Consider the following 20023-nt stretch of genomic DNA (forward strand, 5'->3'; position numbering starts at 1 on the left):
TCTGTAGATGTTTGAATTTCTCAAGGGAATAGTCTATGTCACTATTAGCTCTTGCAGTGGTAGGAAATACAACACATCAATCTTTTCATTTTCTTCTACTTCCAATGCATATCCATTTTAATGATTTAAATTGTAGCCCTGAAAAGTCCAGCAATGCAAAGAACTCCCTTATGGCAAGAACATGTCTGCCTTATTTTGCAAAAACAAGCTGTGTGCATAGCTCATTTCCATGAAGAAATTGAAGAAATCACTTTATCAGCTAAATCGTTTTCATTTGCATAGAAATCAGAACTTTAATGAAGCTCAGGCAAATTTGCGTGAGAGCACTTTAGACAGGCCTAAGAGGCTGACCAAAAATCTGGAACCCAGCCCAATTTGCGTCCCTGCCATGCCCATTTTGCATCAGCAGTACAGATCCCACTAGTCAGAAAAAAAAACAGCCCAACTAACTTCTGAAGAACGTTTTTCACTTACTGCTGGAGCATTGACTCTCTAACAGGGATCATTGCTTTACAACTAATTCATCATCAGAGACCACATGCCCTTACAGATTTCACAAAAAGAGGAAGTTGTGAAAGTCCATTTATGACAAGGTACTCAAATCTAAAAGATATGTTCAACCCCATTAACAAGTTAAAGTATCTGTAAAATGACATTAGCTGGTGTCTATATTTAAAAATAGAACTATATTAATACACATAGACAACACCATTAAAATTTGATTCTTTATACTTATGTACAAGCTACTTTGTGAGAAGAAAAGGGACTAAATGAGCTGGAAGATTCAAGGTCATAAGAATAAGTACAGACATAGATGATTAAATACTCTACAGAATTGGATTCCAGTCCTGTTGTGAAGAAGGAAATACCACCTGATGAAAATAACCAGTCAGGGTTGAATAATGTACATCGTGCTGTTAGATTAATACGCTATAATTTTCACTGAATTATTTTAGGGATATAAGCATTAGGTACAGTACCATGTTGGAAGTTTTACTTGTGGATATTCTTTGCGACAGGATATTAAATAAATTGGGAGGAGTCCAACAGGATGCATATTGTACATGATCTGGAGAACTGTGTTGGCTTATGAGGTCTAAAACCTTTTCCCATTCCATACCTCTGTATACCTGATTTTAATCAAGGGTCAGCCACTGAAAACAAAGACCTTGCAGTAACTTCAATTACTTTTCTTTTAATCCCTGGCACCTGGTATTTTTTCCTATTTGTTTTGAATGGTATACATTACACGGGGACATACAAATAATACAGCAAAGGAATAGGTAAAAAACAAAAGGTCTAGTTTGAAAACAATTTTTATTGATACTGACTGGGAGGTTAGTTTTTAAATTTTGGGCTGGATTTTACCAGCCATGGGTGGTGGCGGGAAGGCCCTTAAAATGCTAGTGGGACCGGCCCGCCTAGACCCAAGACACCGAGAAGGCCCCGCTAGATATTAGCGGTGGCAGTGAAGCCTCGGTGCAGGGCCCCTGCCGCCAAGCAGTGGGGCCTTCATTAAAATATTTAAATGAGCATGAATAAAATTCAAATTAACTTACCTGCCGACGGCGGCTGTCCTAGGCCGAGACACGATGCCAGTGGGGAGGGGGGAGGAATAAAATTATCAGGGCGGGAGGGGTGGGGGAATGGGAAAACACTTTTTATTGGTTGAAGGGATGGTTGGAAGGGGTTGAGGGTCTAAGGGAACAAATATCGGGGCGGTCGTCCGGGATATAAATAAAGGTTTTTCTGGAGGGAGAGGGCAATTTAAATATAAATTACTCATTGTGGGGTAGAAGACGGTATTTAAAGTTGAATTAAAATTTTATTTTTATTTCCCGGAGACTGGGATCTTAAAAAATTTAAATGTCACCGAAGGGCTTGAAGCACTTTAAAAATGGCGCCGGCCACTGTTGCCAGGGATGTGGTGGCCACCCCCTCTTCGTCATCGGGGACGGATACTCCGCCCCCTCCATTTAAATCAGCCCCTGTGCGTAATATCGCAGGGGCTGTGTGGCGGCACTTCCGTGTCGGAAGGTTGCTGCCTTCACAGCGTGCCGCCGTGGAGCGCAGCGCACTGAAAAAATTCAGCCCTATGTCTTTTCTTGGTACAAAACTGCTCTCTGCTGCTCTCCCCCTTCAAATATTGGGGTGATGTTTTCAGTCATAATCAAACATTAAAAAAGTCATGAAAATTAGAATGACCAAAATTAGCATACCACACTGACTAAGCACTAGAACATTAATACTTAGCACCATGTTGTCAAAGAATGTAAGTTCTTCCCAACACTGAGAACCTAGTCTGAGAGGTGCTTCAGTTTTTCCCCTAGAATGGAAGTTTTTTTTAAAATCAGGCAATATCTAATTTCTGGTGGTCAGCGAGGGAGATATTGTTGGAAGTATTGGAGTAAGCTGCTGACCCTCCCAGTCGCAGGGAAGAGATTCTAGAAAGATATTGGTGGTGAAATTCAAACCCAGCGGTACTGCTAAATGGGCTCTCACGAATCGGCAGCTTGGTTTACACCCTTCCAGATATTCTTTACCAATGATGACAGGATGGGGTGTAAAAAGAACTGCCTATTCATTATCGTCTATTTTGCACTACTGCTGAAGTCAGATTTCACCCCCATAACGCTAAAAATATCAGGCACAGATTTACTATCTTTTTAAAAAATGGATCTAAGTGATTAACTATTACAAAATTAAAATAAAACGCAAGAAGTGAAGGTGAACCAAATCTTAATTTTCACAAAGCCACATGTATCAACACATTGTCACTTACGGATGTATTTATCTAATTAATGTAACTTTTTACAGACTGAGTTATTTTCGATGCTATAAAATTTAACACAAGTCTATGCCGAGCTTTTAAATATCACAACCCACCTACACTATTAATCTTATGGACCAATTATACTATAATTTTTATGTGAATGCAATGAGTCGCATCAACAATAAAAAAAGGTAGTATAATTGACTTTTGCTGCAATGTGTTTGGGTAAGCGATGTGAACATTTTAAAAGTTCTGTAATGTCATGCTGCTTTGCATTTACATTGGTTGTAGTATAATAGCTAGAGGTACAAAGAGAACTTTCAAAAAAAACTTTTCCGTGTTGGCAAAGAACTAAATGTTCCTTCAGTCCTCAACTAACATTAAAATATACCCAGTAGATGTATGTGAATCACTGAAACTCTATATATGTGCAGACCTCTGCTTGCCTGACAAGAGAGGAATGCAAAGTGATCAGTATTATTCCCCGTTGGAGGCTGTGCATTGTTTCAGCAGATTTCTGTCTCAAACCAATATATGCAGTTTAGCAAAATCATAAGAAAAAACCGAAAGTGGCAACAGACTGATTATTAAACATCAATCTATGCATCAAAACTCTGAATATCACTTTCATTAAATAACTGAATAACCTATGAATCACTCATCACTTTGGTGTTTGAGTTGGAATATCATCCACACATATATATGTTTAATAAAAATGGTATCTTGCAGTTTAAACGTGAATAATCCTCTTTTATGAAATTTATGATTCAAAGCACTGGAATTGATAAAATTTACTACAACATTACTTTAGACTAGAATATTTCTAAGCACATAAAGAATTCCCAGGATGAAGAAAATGTCATAATACCAATCAGCAGTTGGGCTACAATGATTGAGTTCCTTTTAAGTGGTAGAAGAACTGCAAAAAAGCTTTTTTTTCTTGTGGAGGCAGGGAGCTGAAGTGAAAACATTATTTAAATTCTGATTGCACACAGAAGCTGAACTAGCTGCATCCTTGCAACCTAAGCACAGCCCCAAGGGAAGATGCTCTACTGACAAATTAATACCTTAGAGAAAAGATCAGAATGGTGGCAATGAACTCATTTCTTCCCCCCAATAATAAAGAATGGCTTTTTTCTTTACCACATCGGTGATTGTTGCCATGGCAACTTGGACTCACCTCATTGCTTCACGAAGTGCTCCTCGCTCACTGAGAGTGGTGTGTTTGATGTCATCAAAATTATTCTCCAGCTTCTCATAGCTCTGGAATAAACCAAAAGGTAAAGACATTTTTTTTCCTGTAAGTGTTTACTTTCATGCTCACATATGCTCATATTAAAACAGATCCTTTTTCAAGCAACATATTCTGTCAAGTGTTTCTGTTGCATAATCAAAATTGACATTATAAACCTGCCAAAAGTCAATCTTATTCACAATGTGGTTGTCATGGAAATCTTATCACTAACTCGCCATGTATGAGAGGGATGCACACAAGAAGCTAGCCACGGATATCTGATTGAAAATACCCCATTCGAATATGTACCTTAATGTTTTACGTGTGAAACATAAAAACTATTTATGCTATACTTACTTTTCATTTAAATAGTCTGTCTTCCCTCAGGCATTTCTCTAGTAACTCAGAAAACTAGCTGCTTCAGAATAAGTATTTGCACTCTAGGAAAGATGTAAATATCCCCAGGACAAGATAAATCACAGGAATCTAAAAGATAAAGTAAACAAAAACACACATCCAATAACAGTGATTGTATGCTTGTCTTGTGGGCTGTTTGGAGTATCAGCATAAAAGAGAGTTCCCTTTAAAACTATCAGGTGTTTTTAAATCCCTATTATAGGTCTTGATTCATTTATCCTTGAATGAAGTTTAAAAACAAATGGAAAGAAAATAGAGACTGAAGAAAATGAGAAAAATTTCAGAAAAGCAGAGTGCAAAAAAAGAACCAGAACCAAGGTATGTGCACAAAGAGTACATAAAAATGTAGGTAATTTAACGGAGGGGGAAAAGAGAAGAGAACAAGGGAAAGAAATAGAACATTTAACAAAAAACATTTTTAGAGCAGAAGAAAAAGCAAAACATGCTGGGTTACAGCTAGGTCACAGTGAATTCAGGATAACTTGAGGATTATTCAGATTTATTGCACTTCATCGCACCTCCTCCTTCTCTTCCTCCACAACCTCTTGGGTAACACTGGATAAATTGTTGCATTTATTTGTATTTTGCTGAATCACGACTTCCCATGAATTGCACATAACATCACGATGACCTGTAGCATCTGGCTTATCACTATATTCATAATAGAAAAATGCTTCCAATCTTATTTTCTCCATCTTGACGAGAACATAAACTTGACTTCCATTAACCCAAGAAACCACCAAAAAAATATAAGCACAGTTGCCATTTTTTCCTTTATTATTCACAGGAGCTCGGAGACAGCAGAAGATTTATTTTTGTTGCAATCAGCAGGAATTTGTAATTCAGTAAGGGCTCTGATACATTTCCTCCGGGTAGGCTTGTAGGGAAAATAAAGAAAGCGGGAATCAGTAAAAATATTTTACAATGGTTACTATTGGTATCCAGAAGATGGTATTGTGATTAGGCTGGGAGAATGCTCCATGTGATCCCACAGAGGTCTGATTTGGGACCTCCATTTGATTAATATGTAGGTTGACCAAACCATCCTCCTCCAATGCCTCTTCAACCTTGTCCAGCTGGGTGGGACTGCAGTTACCTGGTTCCATTCTTATCTATCTAATTAGAGCCAGAGATCACCTGCAATGTCTTCTCTTCTTGCTCCCAGACCATTGCCTCTAGTATCCCCCAAGGAGCTATCCTTCACCCCCTCCAATTTCTCATCTACAAGCTGCCCCTGGGGACATCATCTGAAAACGCAGCATCAGTTTTCATATGTACAATGATGACATCCAGCTCTACCTTACCACCATATCTTTCAACTCCTCCACTGTCGCTAAATTACAAGACTGCTTGTCTGTCATCCAGTACTGGATGAGCAAGAATTTCCTCCAATTAAATATTGGAAAGACTGAAGCTACTGTCTTGACTCCCTACTACAAGCTCAATTCCTTAGCCTCCAACTCCATCCTATTCCCTGGCAACTGTCTGAGGCTGAAACAGACTGTCCCCAATCTTGCTGTCACATCTGACACTGAAATGAGCTTCCGAACACATATCTGCACCATCACTAAGACTGCCTATTTCCACCTCTGTAACATCGCCAACTCTGTCCCTGCCTCAGCTCATCTGCTGCTGAAGCCCTCAATTGTGACTTTGTTACCTTTAGACTTGACCATTCTAAAACATTCTAACACAACCTTGGCTAGCCTCCCACATTCTATTCTCCATAAACCTGAGGTCATCCAAACCTCTGCTAACAGTGCCCTTACACGTACCAAGTCCCGTTCACCCATCGCCCCTGTGCTCACTGACCTACTTTGGCTCCAGGTCAAGCAACGTCTTGATTTGAAAATTCTCGTCCCTAATTTTCAATCCCTCCATGACTTCACCCCATCCGATCTCTGTAATCTCCTCCAGCCTGAAAAGCCTCCGAGGGTACTGCGCTCCTCTAATTCTGATCTCCTGAACCTCCTTGATTTTAAATGCTCCACCATTGGTGACTGTACCTTCAGCTGCCACGGCCCTACATTTCCCTCCCTAAAACTCTCTGCCTCTCTTTTTCTATTTTCTTCTATAAAATGCTCCTTAAAACATACCTCTTTGACCAAGCTTTTGGTCATCTGCTCTATTATCTCCTTATGTTGCTCAATATCAAACTTTGCTTTATAATGCTGCTGTGAAGCACTTTAAATATTAAAAGCAATATACAAATACAAGTAGTTGCTGCAAATCTGTTAAGAGTCACAAGCATAATAGTTACAATTGCAGATGACACAAAGCTAGTGAAGGTGGTAGCTTGCAAAGCTGAACAGAATAACCTACAGGAGATTGTGAATACGTTTGCGAAATAGGCAGACAGGAGGCAGAGGAAATTAAATGTGGAGAAATGCAAAGTTCTTCACAATGGGGCCAAAACTTTTTGGAAGACATGCTCAGCTGTTGGGGTGGGTGACGGGAAGCAATGAGATTTACTGAGCAGATCATCAAAGAAACATAACCAAAAAGAGGAAAGCGATGAAGGTTTACAGCTGAAAATATGTAGTAATTACCATCTGCAAGTTGGCTACTCTGGACTGAAAAGTACTAAAATTCCCTTGTGTTTTTGATCAAGTATGACATAAAGGAGCTCTGGTACTGCTGAGGTCAATGGTGGGGGTGGGGTGGGGATTTGGTCAATGACATACCTTCCAGTGCTCCAGTGACAGGAGACATATCAAGGATGGTGGTTGTGATTGTTAGAAATCAATCATCATAACCCGAGGATAGCACTGCAGAAATTCCTCAGGGAAGCATGCTGAGTGCAACCATCTTCAGCTCTTTCAACAGAGGCGGCAGGCTGCATAATCAGCACAGGTAAGTAATCATTACCATATGTTGATTGTGGTGTTGCCGCTGAGCGGAAAAATGCGGCGGGCCCGTCTCGACGTCACGGATCGAGGCGGGTCTCTCCCTGCAGCATTTTAGCGACTCCCGCGCCTCGATCCATGGCGTCAAGGGGCCAATAAAATTCAGCCCTATGAGTGCATCTATGTCTGAGCAGCCAACGGTCACAGTCACACCTGGCTGTTTACTTTGTCTGAGAGAGTGCTCAAAAGTATGTTCAGGGTCATCTGCCTCCATGTTTGGTACATTCTGTCTGTCTTTTGCTGTGGTATGCATATGTGGCACCCTTCTGTTGGTTTTGGTCTTAGTAGATGATTTTGTTGATAAGCGACAAACACGAGCAAAGTGGTTGAGTTTTCCACAAGCTTTGTACTGGTTACCAGTAGCAGGACACTGTTCAGTGTGGGTAAGCACTGCCACAAAGGAAACATTCTGGGGACTTACCCAGAATCGAACCCGGGTCCCTGGAGCTGTGAGGCTGCGGTGCTAACCACTGCGCCACTGTGTCTCTCAAAATTCTAAAAAAGTCAAGCCAAAAGGGAGATCTCTGATAATTTAAACTGAAGGAAGTGAAGTTAGACTGTGGCAATCTTTTATCCCTCAAAAATTCTAAAGCAGATTTATTCTATTGCAAGTGTTTGCAAGTTGTTGATTGTTGAAATTCATCGCTGGAGAAGTAAAGCATCACTTACTGCTGGAATTAGACTACGGACTGTTCTACTGTCTCCCCATTGGATGGCTATGAGGACTTCAAGCAATCTTGGACTTTTTCACCTCCGGCAGGAGTGTAAGTCTGCAAGGACTCTAATTTTTTCTATTTTAAATGTTGTTTATATCTTCATGGTGTTTAAGAATTTAGTTTTTCCAATTAAACAATTAATTTGTTGATTTAAAGACACCTGGTTTGGTTAACCTCATTCAGGGGGTTAATAGATGGTATAATTTGGCTGGGTCTTTCTTTAATTATGGAAAGTTTAAAATGATATGTTGGGCGACCTGTGGAGGGACAGGAGTGAATTAACAGTGCGTTTCTCCCACCACAATCAGAATCGTATATTTTGATTGGGGGCTTTGACTGTCGTAACAATGGCAAGCAGATCGTTAATGCCTATAGAGCAATGTTATTCACAAACAAAGAGAGAAGTGCTTTCAATCACATAGGGTATCTTACACTTTCATCTCTACTTATATAGAAGCGAGTTTAAAGTAATAACCGATCATAGACCACTAGTGAGCTTGTTCAACAATCCACATAGCAAACCACCCACTTGAATAGAACGTTGGATCCTCAAACTACAAGAGTACAAGCTTCATGTTGAGTCTCAGCCAGTTTCAACCCAGTGGACTATCTTTCACGACATCCACTGCCAATAGTTGGTCCTACTAGTTGTAAGGAAAAGGTTGCCGGACAACATCATAACTATGTAAGCATAAATGTGGTGCCAAAGTCGCTAAAACTAGCTGACATCAAAGCAGCAACAAAACAAGATGAGGCTTTGCAATTATGTATGAAGCGTCTCTCATTTACTAAGAAGGGGAGGGATGTAGTGTTTTGAAAATTGCATTGTGCATTTTGTTCACTTGAGGCTGTTGTGCACACACATGCCAGCAGAGGGGCTGGAAAGTGAAAGTAAAAGAATACTGTTTTCAACAGTATGCAGTCTCATAAATAAATGCAAAATACTGCAGATGCTGGAAATCTGAAATAAAAACAGAAAGTGCTGGAAATATTCAGCAGGTCAGGCAGCATCTGTGGAGAGAGAAGCAGAGGTAACATTTCAGGTCTGTGACCTTTCATCAGAACAGCGTTTTTTTCTGTAACATTTAGTACACCAACTTGTATAATTGTTAGTGTGGCCTTTGTCAAAGCTGCCTCTTCTAAACTATAACCTATGACTCCTGCCAACTAGATCTTTTGCATCTCAGTGGTACAATTGTTAGTTCTCCTAAAGAAAAAAAATACAATCTTTAGATTTATTTTTCTTTGAAAACCCTGATGTTGACTATCCTGGTAAAGAATCATCTCTCACAGTTTCATTTTGTTCCACTATTATTTCTGGTTTTAATTCCCTCAGTTCTCTCTTGTTCTTTAGAAAATACATTAAAACAAAAGCTTGTCTGCCTGTTCCAGTGGAAGTTGAAAGATGTCATAACACCAAGGACTGCCAGTTAAATATTCCAGGCTATAATGTATTTTGGAAAAAGTAGGGAAGAAACAAAGAGCTGAATTTTATGCAAGTAGCGGGGTTCTGGACACTGGGCCAGAAAGGCAAGTGAATCACTGCCTTGGCCATTTGAGGGACCCCCAGCTGCATTTTACACCATTGGGGGATCCCTAGATGCATTTTGCACCACTCAGGCAGTTAACTGCCTGGCGCTGGGGTCCCCATTCCTTTAGGGATGGTGATTCTGCCTCTAAGAGCTGCCAGTCAATCAAAAGGCCAGCAGCTCTGCAGTCCCAGCAGCATCACCAGGAACGATGGTCACTGCTCGGACTGCAGGAGGCCCGGGATCAGGAGCAGCCATGGAGCCAATTAAGTGGGATGGGCTCGCTCAGATCAGTCAATCAGGCCCCGGTGAGGGGTGGGGGGAGGGGTTGGTTGGTGAAGGCAGGTGGGGGGTGTTGGCGCAGGGACGGCCATTGCCACAAGTGGCCCTCCATGGGCCACAGATTGCTGGTTTTACTGGGTGGCCTCCCCACGTGGCGGATGGCCCACCCACAGCTGGTTAAATTCCAGTGGCAGCAGGAAGAGGCCCTTAATGAACTGTCCACTTAATGGCCTCAATTCATCCCTGGGCGGGAAGGCCATCCTCAAGCTTCCCCACTCCTGACAAAATTCAATGGCGTTGGGAAGGCGACGGGCACTCCACCTCACTAATTTTTTCAGCCCAAAGCCTTTTTTAATGCAATGAGTGGTTAGGATTTGGAACACACTGCCTGATAGGATAGCGGATACAGATTCAATAGTAGCTTTCAAAAGGGAACTGGATAAATACTTGAAGGACAAACAATTGCAGGGACATCAGGAAAAAGCCAAGGAGTGGGACTAACATTATTGCCCTTTGAGAGAGGCGGCATAGACTCGATGAGCCAAATGTTTGTCAGAGATCAGCAACATGCGTGTGGAAACATGTGTTGAAATAAATCAGCCTGAAATAGGTAAAAGAATATGTTAGTGCTGTAAGTTTCGTTTTCCCAGAAACTGCATAGGTTTCATTTCTCTAGAAACAAATCAGTCGAACGATTATTCATAAGTGATGACAGCTGTACCTAGCCCTGAAACGGGCCTTGCTCAGATGTGCCTAGTGGGAGAGCAACTGGGTGGATACTTCAAACAAACAACCATACTACAAATAAAAGCAAAATACTGTGGATGCTGGAAATCTGAAATAAAAACAGAAAGTGCTGGAAATACTCAGCAGGTCAGGCAGCATCTGTGGAGCGAGAAGCAGAATTAACGTTTCAGGTCGATGGCCTTAAAGGTCACCGACCTGCAACGTTAACTCTGCTTCTCTCTCCACAGATGCAACCATGCTACAAAGCTGTGTTAGGCTCTTCATTTTCCGTGCCTAATTAAGATGCTTGCTGAAATATGTAAGTTAATTAGTATGTGGAAGTAGAATAGAGATTACATCGTGAATCACTCCATGGTTCAACAGTTTGATAAGAAATAGACACTGGACAGAATGACCTTTCATGAGAAGCTCATTACCAGGCTTTACGAACCGCCTTAGACATAAATAACAGATAGTGGAACAGATACAAATAATGAAACCTCTGCAAGTTAGCTTTGAAGGCCAGAGGGGGAATGTTTCTGGGAGGATGAAGCTGTTCGGGAAGAATAGCTTGAGATGAGGTAAGGAAAGGATGATTTAAGGCCTAGTCCTGATTGGTCATGGACAGAAGGTACATGCAAAGACTCAAGAAGTTAATGGCAGGTGAATGATATTAACGGTGGCCTTTTCAACCCAAGGTTTAGACAAAGAACTCAAAGTTTTATAGAGTACTTTGTAATAAAGTAAATACTTATAGGGCAAAAAGGTCTATAAATCCATCTGGTTCCACCCCTGAAAAAGAGTAGAAAGTGAGAGATTTTGGGATACCTCAATGCAGTAGGCAGTGGAGAGAAACTCTTTAGGGTAGATCTGTGCTAACGCTCTTGGTTTTTTTTAATCTCATGAAGGCATGAGGTACCAAGAGGAAAACAGAAAGAAGAGTGGGCTGTTTGCACATACTAGACGTCTTGCCTGATCTGGACCGGTACTTGCCAGTTGTCATGGTCGGATGTTTTTGCTGTATAACTGGTGAGTTATATCCCATCTTAAACTCTGATTAAACTCAACATACTCACCATTGTGGTTGCAATTGATCCCAATTGATTAGATAATTGATAACATCAACTATCTTGCAAAGATTAAAATCACTACAGGTCTCCTATGCCATACTGTTTTATGATTCTGTAAGAAGGGGTGGTTGGTTGCTGTATTAATCAGAAATAACATAATGGCAGCGAGAAAGGACATAACTGAGATAGAAATAGAATCGATATGGTCATTAAAAGATGGCCACAAACCAAAAAACAGAGGACAGGAGTTAAGGGAAGTTTCTTGGTCTGGCAGCAAGTGCAAAGTGGTATTGCATACCAAAATATATGAAGACATAAACAGGCTTCAGTGGGCAGATAAATGGTAAATGAAATTCAATATAGCAAAGTGTGATGCGGTTCAATTTGGTAGGAGAAATCAGGAAGCCATTTAATCCTAGGTAGGCTGGCAACTATTTGAGGTAGAGGGGCATACAAATAAAAATAAATTGTTGTATGTACAACAGAAGGTGGTGAGGACAGAAAGTAGGCAATCTGGCCACCCTGCCATCCTGTACATCCCCATTCCCTTTGACCTGCCATTGGCAGCCATGCCCTCATCATCCAGGCCCAAAGCTTTAGAATTCTGTCCCTAAAGCTCTCTGCCTCTCCTGTTCCCTCTCCTCATTTAAAACCCTTCTTAAAACCAAGCATTTAGTTACCCAACCTAATATTTGCTTGTTGGCTTGGCTCCAATTTTTGTCTGATTGTGCTCTTGCGAAGCATCTTGGAACATTTTCCTACATTAAAGGCGCTACATAAACGCAAGTTATTGTTAGCTGTAAACATTCTAAAAACACTGACTCTAGCTGACTTGGCTTGACATCATCTTCATGTTGCTACTATAAAAGTGTAAATACCGCCTATCTGAAAATTGTCAGTAGTTATCCATGATCCCTAGATTAATTTATTTTGCACAATTACATTCACATTGGGTGTTGAATATAAGCCAATAGTTCAATATAATACTCACAGTTTGAACCGAAAATCACTGCTGTGTTGCAAGAAAGAAGATAGGAAAAAGAGGAAGGTACTCTAAAGAGATAACAGTTATTAAAAACATTATGGAACAAATTTTTTAATGGCCTGGCAGCGGGATGGGAGGTGGATGGGTCCACACTTTCCCAGCACTGGCCAGCGTGCCAGTCTCCCGCCATAGTGCCGCCTCCAGGCCCTGACCGTTCTGGGAGGCACAGGGGTGTGACAGCTACCTGCAAGCGGCAGATAGTCTATTCAGCCAATTATAGGGCCTATTAAAGCCACACGGCAGAAGCCAACTGAAATCTTCCTGTCAGCTTGCGGGCCCTCCACTGAGGCCAAAACACTGCTAAGGGATGGAGGCAGCCACCTAAGAGGGCAGTGGGGGGGAGGCGCCAGCACTCCATCCAGCTAGGGAACCCCCCCACCCCCACATCCACCATAGCCATGAGCCACAGTTGGTCGTCCAATGGTGAAAATGTTAAAAATCTCTTCAAAGAGTGCCTGCAATGTGAGACACCCTCTCTATGTTGTACCTCCATCGGCAGTTCCCACCATGGATAGTGGGGCTGCTGATGTGTCATTGCTGGAGGACCACCTATTGGCCCTTCAGCCTCAGGAGCCTACCGAAGGTCGGTGAGCATGCACCTTGCCAACAGGTCAAAGATCGCATTGGGTGTCAGGCACCGACGTGATACAAGGTTGGGACTTGGAAGTTCACCCAATGTCAGGGTCCTGATCCTAGAACAAAAATCCAGCCCTGTATATATGTGGAATAATTTCTTCTAAATACATTTCAATCATCCCATGTTTACATTTATAAAAGAGGTGAATAAAAGTCCTCAATGACTTGATGACAATTTTGTACACAGTACGCAAGTTTTGTGACTGCAAAATTTCTGCATCAATAGACATATACAAAATTTCAAGAGTCCTCCTGTGATTTTTTAATGTAAAATGTGCAGCCACAGATGTTACATAATCTGTCAGCATAATGTGGAAAACAAAGAAAGGACATGGCAGTGTTATACAGCTTAATTTTCCTTTAATGTGCTGGTTATGTTTTCCTTTTTTTCTATCCTCTTACTTCAGATTTTTTAGTTCCCAAATCTTCGACATTACATAAAATTACTTAGAATTAATTAGCACAAAATCAGGCCATTCGTCCAACAGGTCTGTGCTGGTGTTTATGCTCCACATGAGCCTCCTCCCGCCTTGATTTATCTGACCCTATTAACACATCCTTTTATCGAGGGATCATATACTAGCCAAGCTTCCCCTTAAATGCTATTCACCTCAACCACTCCTTATGCTAGCAAGTTCCACATTCTCACCCACTCTGAGTAAAGAAGTTTCCTGTGGATTCCCTATTGGATTTATTAGTGACTATCTTATATTTATGGTCCTTAGTTTTGGATTCTCCCACAAGTGGAAACATTTTCTCTACAACTATTCTCTCAAACCCCTTCATAATTTTAACGACATCTATCCAGTCACCACATAGTCACCTCTTTTCAAAAGGAATAGCCCCAGCCCGTTCAGTCATTTCTGATAGCTGTACCATCTCAGTTCTGGTATCATTCTGGTAAATTTTTTTTTCTGCTTTAGCCTGTACTTCTATATCCTTTTTTTAATATGGTACAGTCTTATAGACTAGTCACAGCTCCCAATGCATTCGAACAAATCAGGCTGAAATTTCAGGTCCCACTGGGGGCTGGAATGAATGGAGGTAGGCAGGGGATGAAAATACCGACATCAGCTGGCGTGAAACTTCCCCGTGCCAGTGCCGGTGAGTTTCACCAAGGCAGGGAGAGAATGGACCTGAGATCCTGCCTGAGCCGTTAACAGTGACAATTAACATTAACATTAACATTGAGAGCTCGTTAAGGGGCATGTTTTGATTTTGATGGGGGCACACGGGCTGCACACAGTGTTTGAAGCAGACCAGGTGAATGGAAGCCCGAGACAGAGGCACAGAGGCGATACAACCAAAGCCATCTGTTCACTAAGGCAACCATCCAGCAGGCCATCAGGCTTCTCAAGATGCCATTTCAGTGCCTGGACTAGGTGGGTGGTGCCTTGCAATACACTCCTGCAAGGATTTTGCTCATTGTCTTGATCTGCTGTGCCCTCCATAAAAGGTCCTCCAGAGAGGTGTGGACCTTGAAGAGGGTGAGGCCCTGGAAGGGCATCAGAGGAAAATGAGGAACAGGATGTGGAAAAGGTGGCAGGGGGGGAAGATGCAGACACTGAGGAGCCCCGGCTGCACATGGAGCTCGAGAGGCTCGTCAGGATGCCATCAATATCTGGGATTATCTGATCCAGGCATGTTTCAGCTGAGCTCCTCTAACCCAGGAGGAATGTCATGGTATGGAACTCACTCTGAGATGCATGTGCTAACACTATCATTGAATTGGCAGCCAGGAACATGTAAACTTTTACCCCTGATGAAGGAAGCACATTTGCCCAGAGGTTTCACCATCACCAAGGAAAGGTTCCAGTGGATCGGAAAAAAGCTAATATAACACTTATTCAAAAAGGGAGGGAGCCAGAAAGTAGGAAACTACAGACCGCTTAGTTGAATATCTGTCGTTGGAAAATTGTTAGAATCCATTAGCAAGGAAGTAATAACAGGACATTTAGAAAGTCAAAACGCAATCCATCAGAGTCAGCATGGTTTTATGAAGGGTAAATTGTGTTTGACTAATTTGCTAGAGTTCTTTGAAGCTGTAACAAGCAAAGTGGATAATGGGGATCCTGTAGATGTAGTATATCTGGACTTCCAGAAGGCATTTGATAAGGTGCCGCACAAAAGGTTAATACACAAGGTAAGATCACATGGGGTTAGGGGAAATTTATTAGCTTGGATAGAGGATTGGCTAACCAACAGAAAACAGAGAGTCGGGATAAATGGGTCTTTTTCTGGTTGACAAGATGTAACTAGTGGGGTGCCACAGGGTTCGGTCCTTGGGCCCCAACTATTTACAATATATATTAATGACTTGGGTGCAGGGATAGAAGGTACTATAGCCAAATTTGCAGATGACACCAAAATAAGTGGAATAGTAAGTTGCAATAAAGAAATAAGAAATTTACAAATGGATATGGATAGGTTAGGTGAATGGGCCAAAATTTGGCAGATGGATTTTAACGTGGATAAGTGTGAAGTTATCCACTTTGGTCAGAAGAATAGAAAGGCAAATTATTATCTAAATGGAGAGAAACTTCAGAATGCTTCGGTGCAGAGGGATTTGGGTGTCCTCGTGCATGAATCGCAGAAATGTATGTATGCAGGTCTTTCTTTTGGGCCTCCTTATCTCGAGAGACAATGGATACGCGCCTGGAGGTGGTCAGTGGTTTGTGAAGCAGCGCCTGGAGTGGCTATAAAGGCCAATTCTGGAGTGACAGGCTCTTCCACAGGTGCTGCAGAGAAATTTGTTTGTTGGGGCTGTTGCACAGTTGGCTCTCCCCTTGCGCCTCTGTCTTTTTTCCTGCCAACTACTAAGTCTCTTCGACTCGCCACAATTTAGCCCTGTCTTTATGGCTGCCCGCCAGCTCTGGCGAATGCTGGCAACTGACTCCCACGACTTGTGATCAATGTCACACGATTTCATGTCGCGTTTGCAGACGTCTTTATAACGGAGACATGGACGGCCGGTGGGTCTGATACCAGTGGCGAGCTCGCTGTACAATGTGTCTTTGGGGATCCTGCCATCTTCCATGCGGCTCACATGGCCAAGCCATCTCAAGCGCCGCTGACTCAGTAGTGTGTATAAGCTGGGGATGTTGGCCGCTTCAAGGACTTCTGTGTTGGAGATATAGTCCTGCCACCTGATGCCAAGTATTCTCCGAAGGCAGCGAAGATGGAATGAATTGAGACGTCGCTCTTGGCTGGCATACGTTGTCCAGGCCTCGCTGCCGTAGAGCAAGGTACTGAGGACACAGGCCTGATACACTTGGACTTTTGTGTTCCGTGTCAGTGCGCCATTTTCCCACACTCTCTTGGCCAGTCTGAACATAGCAGTGGAAGCCTTACCCATGCGCTTGTTGATTTCTGCATCTAGAGACAGGTTACTGGTGATAGTTGAGCCTAGGTAGGTGAACTCTTGAACCACTTCCAGAGCATGGTCGCCAATATTGATGGATGGAGCATTTCTGACATCCTGCCCCATGATGTTCGTTTTCTTGAGGCTGATGGTTAGGCCAAATTCATTGCAGGCAGACGCAAACCTGTCGATGAGACTCTGCAGGCATTCTTCAGTGTGAGATGTTAAAGCAGCATCGTCAGCAAAGAGGAGTTCTCTGATGAGGACTTTCCGTACTTTGGACTTCGCTCTTAGACGGGCAAGGTTGAACAACCTGCCCCCTGATCTTGTGTGGAGGAAAATTCCTTCTTCAGAGGATTTGAACGCATGTGAAAGCAGCAGGGAGAAGAAAATCCCAAATAGTGTGGGTGCGAGAACACAGCCCTGTTTCACACCACTCAGGATAGGAAAGGGCTCTGATGAGGAGCCACCATGTTGAATTGTGCCTTTCATATTGTCATGGAATGAGGTGATGATACTTAGTAGCTTTGGTGGACATCCGATCTTTTCTAGTAGTCTGAAGAGACCACGTCTGCTGACGAGGTCAAAGGCTTTGGTGAGATCAATGAAAGCAATGTAGAGGGGCATCTGTTGTTCACGGCATTTCTCCTGTATCTGACGAAGGGAGAACAGCATGTCAATAGTCGATCTCTCTGCACGAAAGCCACACTGTGCCTCAGGGTAGACGCGCTCGGCCAGCTTCTGGAGCCTGTTCAGAGCGACTCGAGCAAAGACTTTCCCCACTATGCTGAGCAGGGAGATTCCACGGTAGTTGTTGCAGTCACCGCGGTCACCTTTGTTTTTATAGAGGGTGATGATGTTGGCATCGCGCATGTCCTGGGGTACTGCTCCCTCGTCCCAGCACAGGCATAGCAGTTCATGTAGTGCTGAGAGTATAGCAGGCTTGGCACTCTTGATTATTTCAGGGGTAATGCTGTCCTTCCCAGGGGCTTTTCCGCTGGCTAGGGAATCAATGGCATCACTGAGTTCCGATTTGGTTGGCTGTATGTCCAGCTCATCCATGACTGGTAGAGGCTGGGCTGCATTGAGGGCAGTCTCAGTGACAGCATTCTCCCTGGAGTACAGTTCTAGGTAGTGCTCAACCCAGCGGTCCATCTGTTTGCGTTGGTCAGTGATTATGTCCCCCGATTTAGATTTGAGGGGGGTGATCTTCTTGATGGTTGGCCCAAGAGCTCTCTTCATGCCATCATACATTCCTCTGATGTTTCCGGTGTCTGAGGCCAGCTGAATATGACTGCATAGGTGTTGCCAGTAGTCGTTTGCGCAACGCCTAGCTGTTCTTTGTGCAGTACTTCTGGCTGCTTTAAGTGCTGCGGATGTTAAATCGCTGGGGGCTTTCTTGTAGTTCAAAAGTGCAATGCGCTTAGCGGCTATGACAGGTTCCAGCTCTTCATTATGAGATTGAAACCAGTCTGCATTTCTCTTCGCACTTTTGCCGTAGGTGGTCAAAGCTGACTCATAGATGGCGTCTCTGATGTGGGCCCACTTGGTCTCAGCATCCCCTGTGGGAGTGTTTTGAAGGGCTGTTACAAGTGAATTTAGAAATTTTTGTAACAGCTGTGGGTGAGAAATTCTGCTCGTGTTGATGCGCGGGTGGCCCTTCTGCTTGGAATGATGCAACTTCTTTGGTCTGAGTCTAACCTTGCTGCACACCAGGGAGTGGTCGGTGTCGCAGTCCGCACTGTGGAAGCTGCGTGTGATTTGAACACTGTTTAAGGCGGCTCGCCTTGTGACAATGAGGTCCAGCTGGTGCCAACGACGTGATCTTGGGTGCCTCCATGAAACCTGGTGACAGGGTTTAGTGTGAAAGAACGAGTTGGTGATGCAGAGGTTATGATAGGTACACAACTCAAGCAGTCTCTGCCCGTTCTCATTCATCCTTCCAACGCCATAGCGCCCAAGGCAGGAGGGCCATGAGTCATGGTCGGCCCCAACCCTGGCATTAAAGTCCCCCAGCAGGAATAGGTGTTCGGTGTTGGGGATGCTGCTAATGATGTTATGGAGTTGTTCATAGAACTGGTCTTTAGCTTCAGGTGCGGAACAGAATGTTGGAGCATAGATGCTGAGTAGGTGTACTGGACCAGAGGTGGTGAGCAGTCGGATGGACAGTATGCGTTCCGAGCCATTTGAGGGAGGCTCTATCATGCTGAGCAAGGAGTTTCTGATGGCGAAGCCCACTCCATGCTGTCTTGGTTCTTCAGGATCCCTGCCCTGCCAGAAGAAGGTGTAGTCTTGCTCTGCTAGAGAGCCACTCGCGGGGAGGCGAGTCTCCTGAAGTGCTGCAATGTCCACATTGAGTCTACTGAGCTCGTTGTTAATGATGGCGGTCTTCCGAGAATCGTTGATTTGTGTAAGGTCTTCCGACAGGCCAGGACACATAGTTCTGACGTTCCAGCTTGCAAAGCGAAGGGCTGGTACCTTCTTTCCTTTTTTCATGTTGTTTGGTGCGGTGTATCAGTCCACCTTTCGGGCAATGACCCTGAGCTCCAAGCACCCATTGAAGCAGGCAGACTGTGGCGGGACAGAACCTTATTGACCGGGGGCTGCCCGGTTTGAGGCGGGCGGTAGCTGTCCAGTGAGGTGCAATGACCTCTCCCACCGACAAAGGCAACCCGTGGCGCCCAGTTTCTACGCCAATTTATCTGGACTTATAACCCGTAACTGCTGCCTTCCGTGTTGTTTCAGTCGCTGTGAGGCAACTATGGAGTGACCTCTCCATGGCGCATGCCTGGGCAAATTTATGGAGGTTGAGAGTTGCCCAGTTGTCAAAACCCCCCTCTCGGCCTTTCTGGTGGGGTCCAAAGGAGTGCAGGACACGACGTTTGGCACCAGTATGGCTGCAGGAACTGCCGGAAACATGCCAAAGGTGACACATGACCGCCTACGGGGTTCCGCTCCGGATTTTCTGTTAGGGTTTACTCCCTTAGCCTTGGTCTCTCCCGAGACGCCCACAAGGCAGTGGGGTTGTTGGGGCCCCTACACAGGTGTAGGATGGTGCCGGTGGGAGGAGGGGATGCAAGGGGGAGGGGTAGAGGGAGGGGGTGGGGGGGGGGTGCAGGGGAAGGGGGTGCGGGGTGAAGATGGTGCGAGGGGGGGGCGGGCTGGGACGGGGTTGTGAGGGGGTGAGCTGAGAGGGTGGAGCAGGGAAGGGGACGGGGGTGGGGGGGGGGGTGGAAGGGGGGTAAAGGGGGGGGGAGGGGGGCTTTCAAGATGGCTCCTGGGCTGGAAGCTCCCTCGGAAGCTCCCTTGCTGTTCAACTCTATCCATG

At 43.9% G+C, this 20023-nt stretch overlaps 1 protein-coding gene across 4 annotated transcripts in view; it reads right to left on the reverse strand.

The window, feature by feature from the left end:
- The window catches only part of LOC137372719 (dihydropyrimidine dehydrogenase [NADP(+)]-like), an 823566-nt gene that overhangs the window by 611380 nt on the left and 192163 nt on the right, over positions 1–20023 (reverse strand). For all 4 annotated transcript variants that reach the window (XM_068036861.1, XM_068036859.1, XM_068036862.1 and 1 more), the window contains exon 3: positions 3954–4036. In XM_068036861.1, the coding sequence (XP_067892962.1) occupies positions 3954–4036 (83 nt within the window). The remainder of the gene's footprint in view (positions 1–3953; positions 4037–20023) is intronic.

This window comes from Heterodontus francisci, chromosome 8 (genome assembly GCF_036365525.1).
Source record: "Heterodontus francisci isolate sHetFra1 chromosome 8, sHetFra1.hap1, whole genome shotgun sequence".
Taxonomy (NCBI): domain Eukaryota; kingdom Metazoa; phylum Chordata; class Chondrichthyes; order Heterodontiformes; family Heterodontidae; genus Heterodontus; species Heterodontus francisci.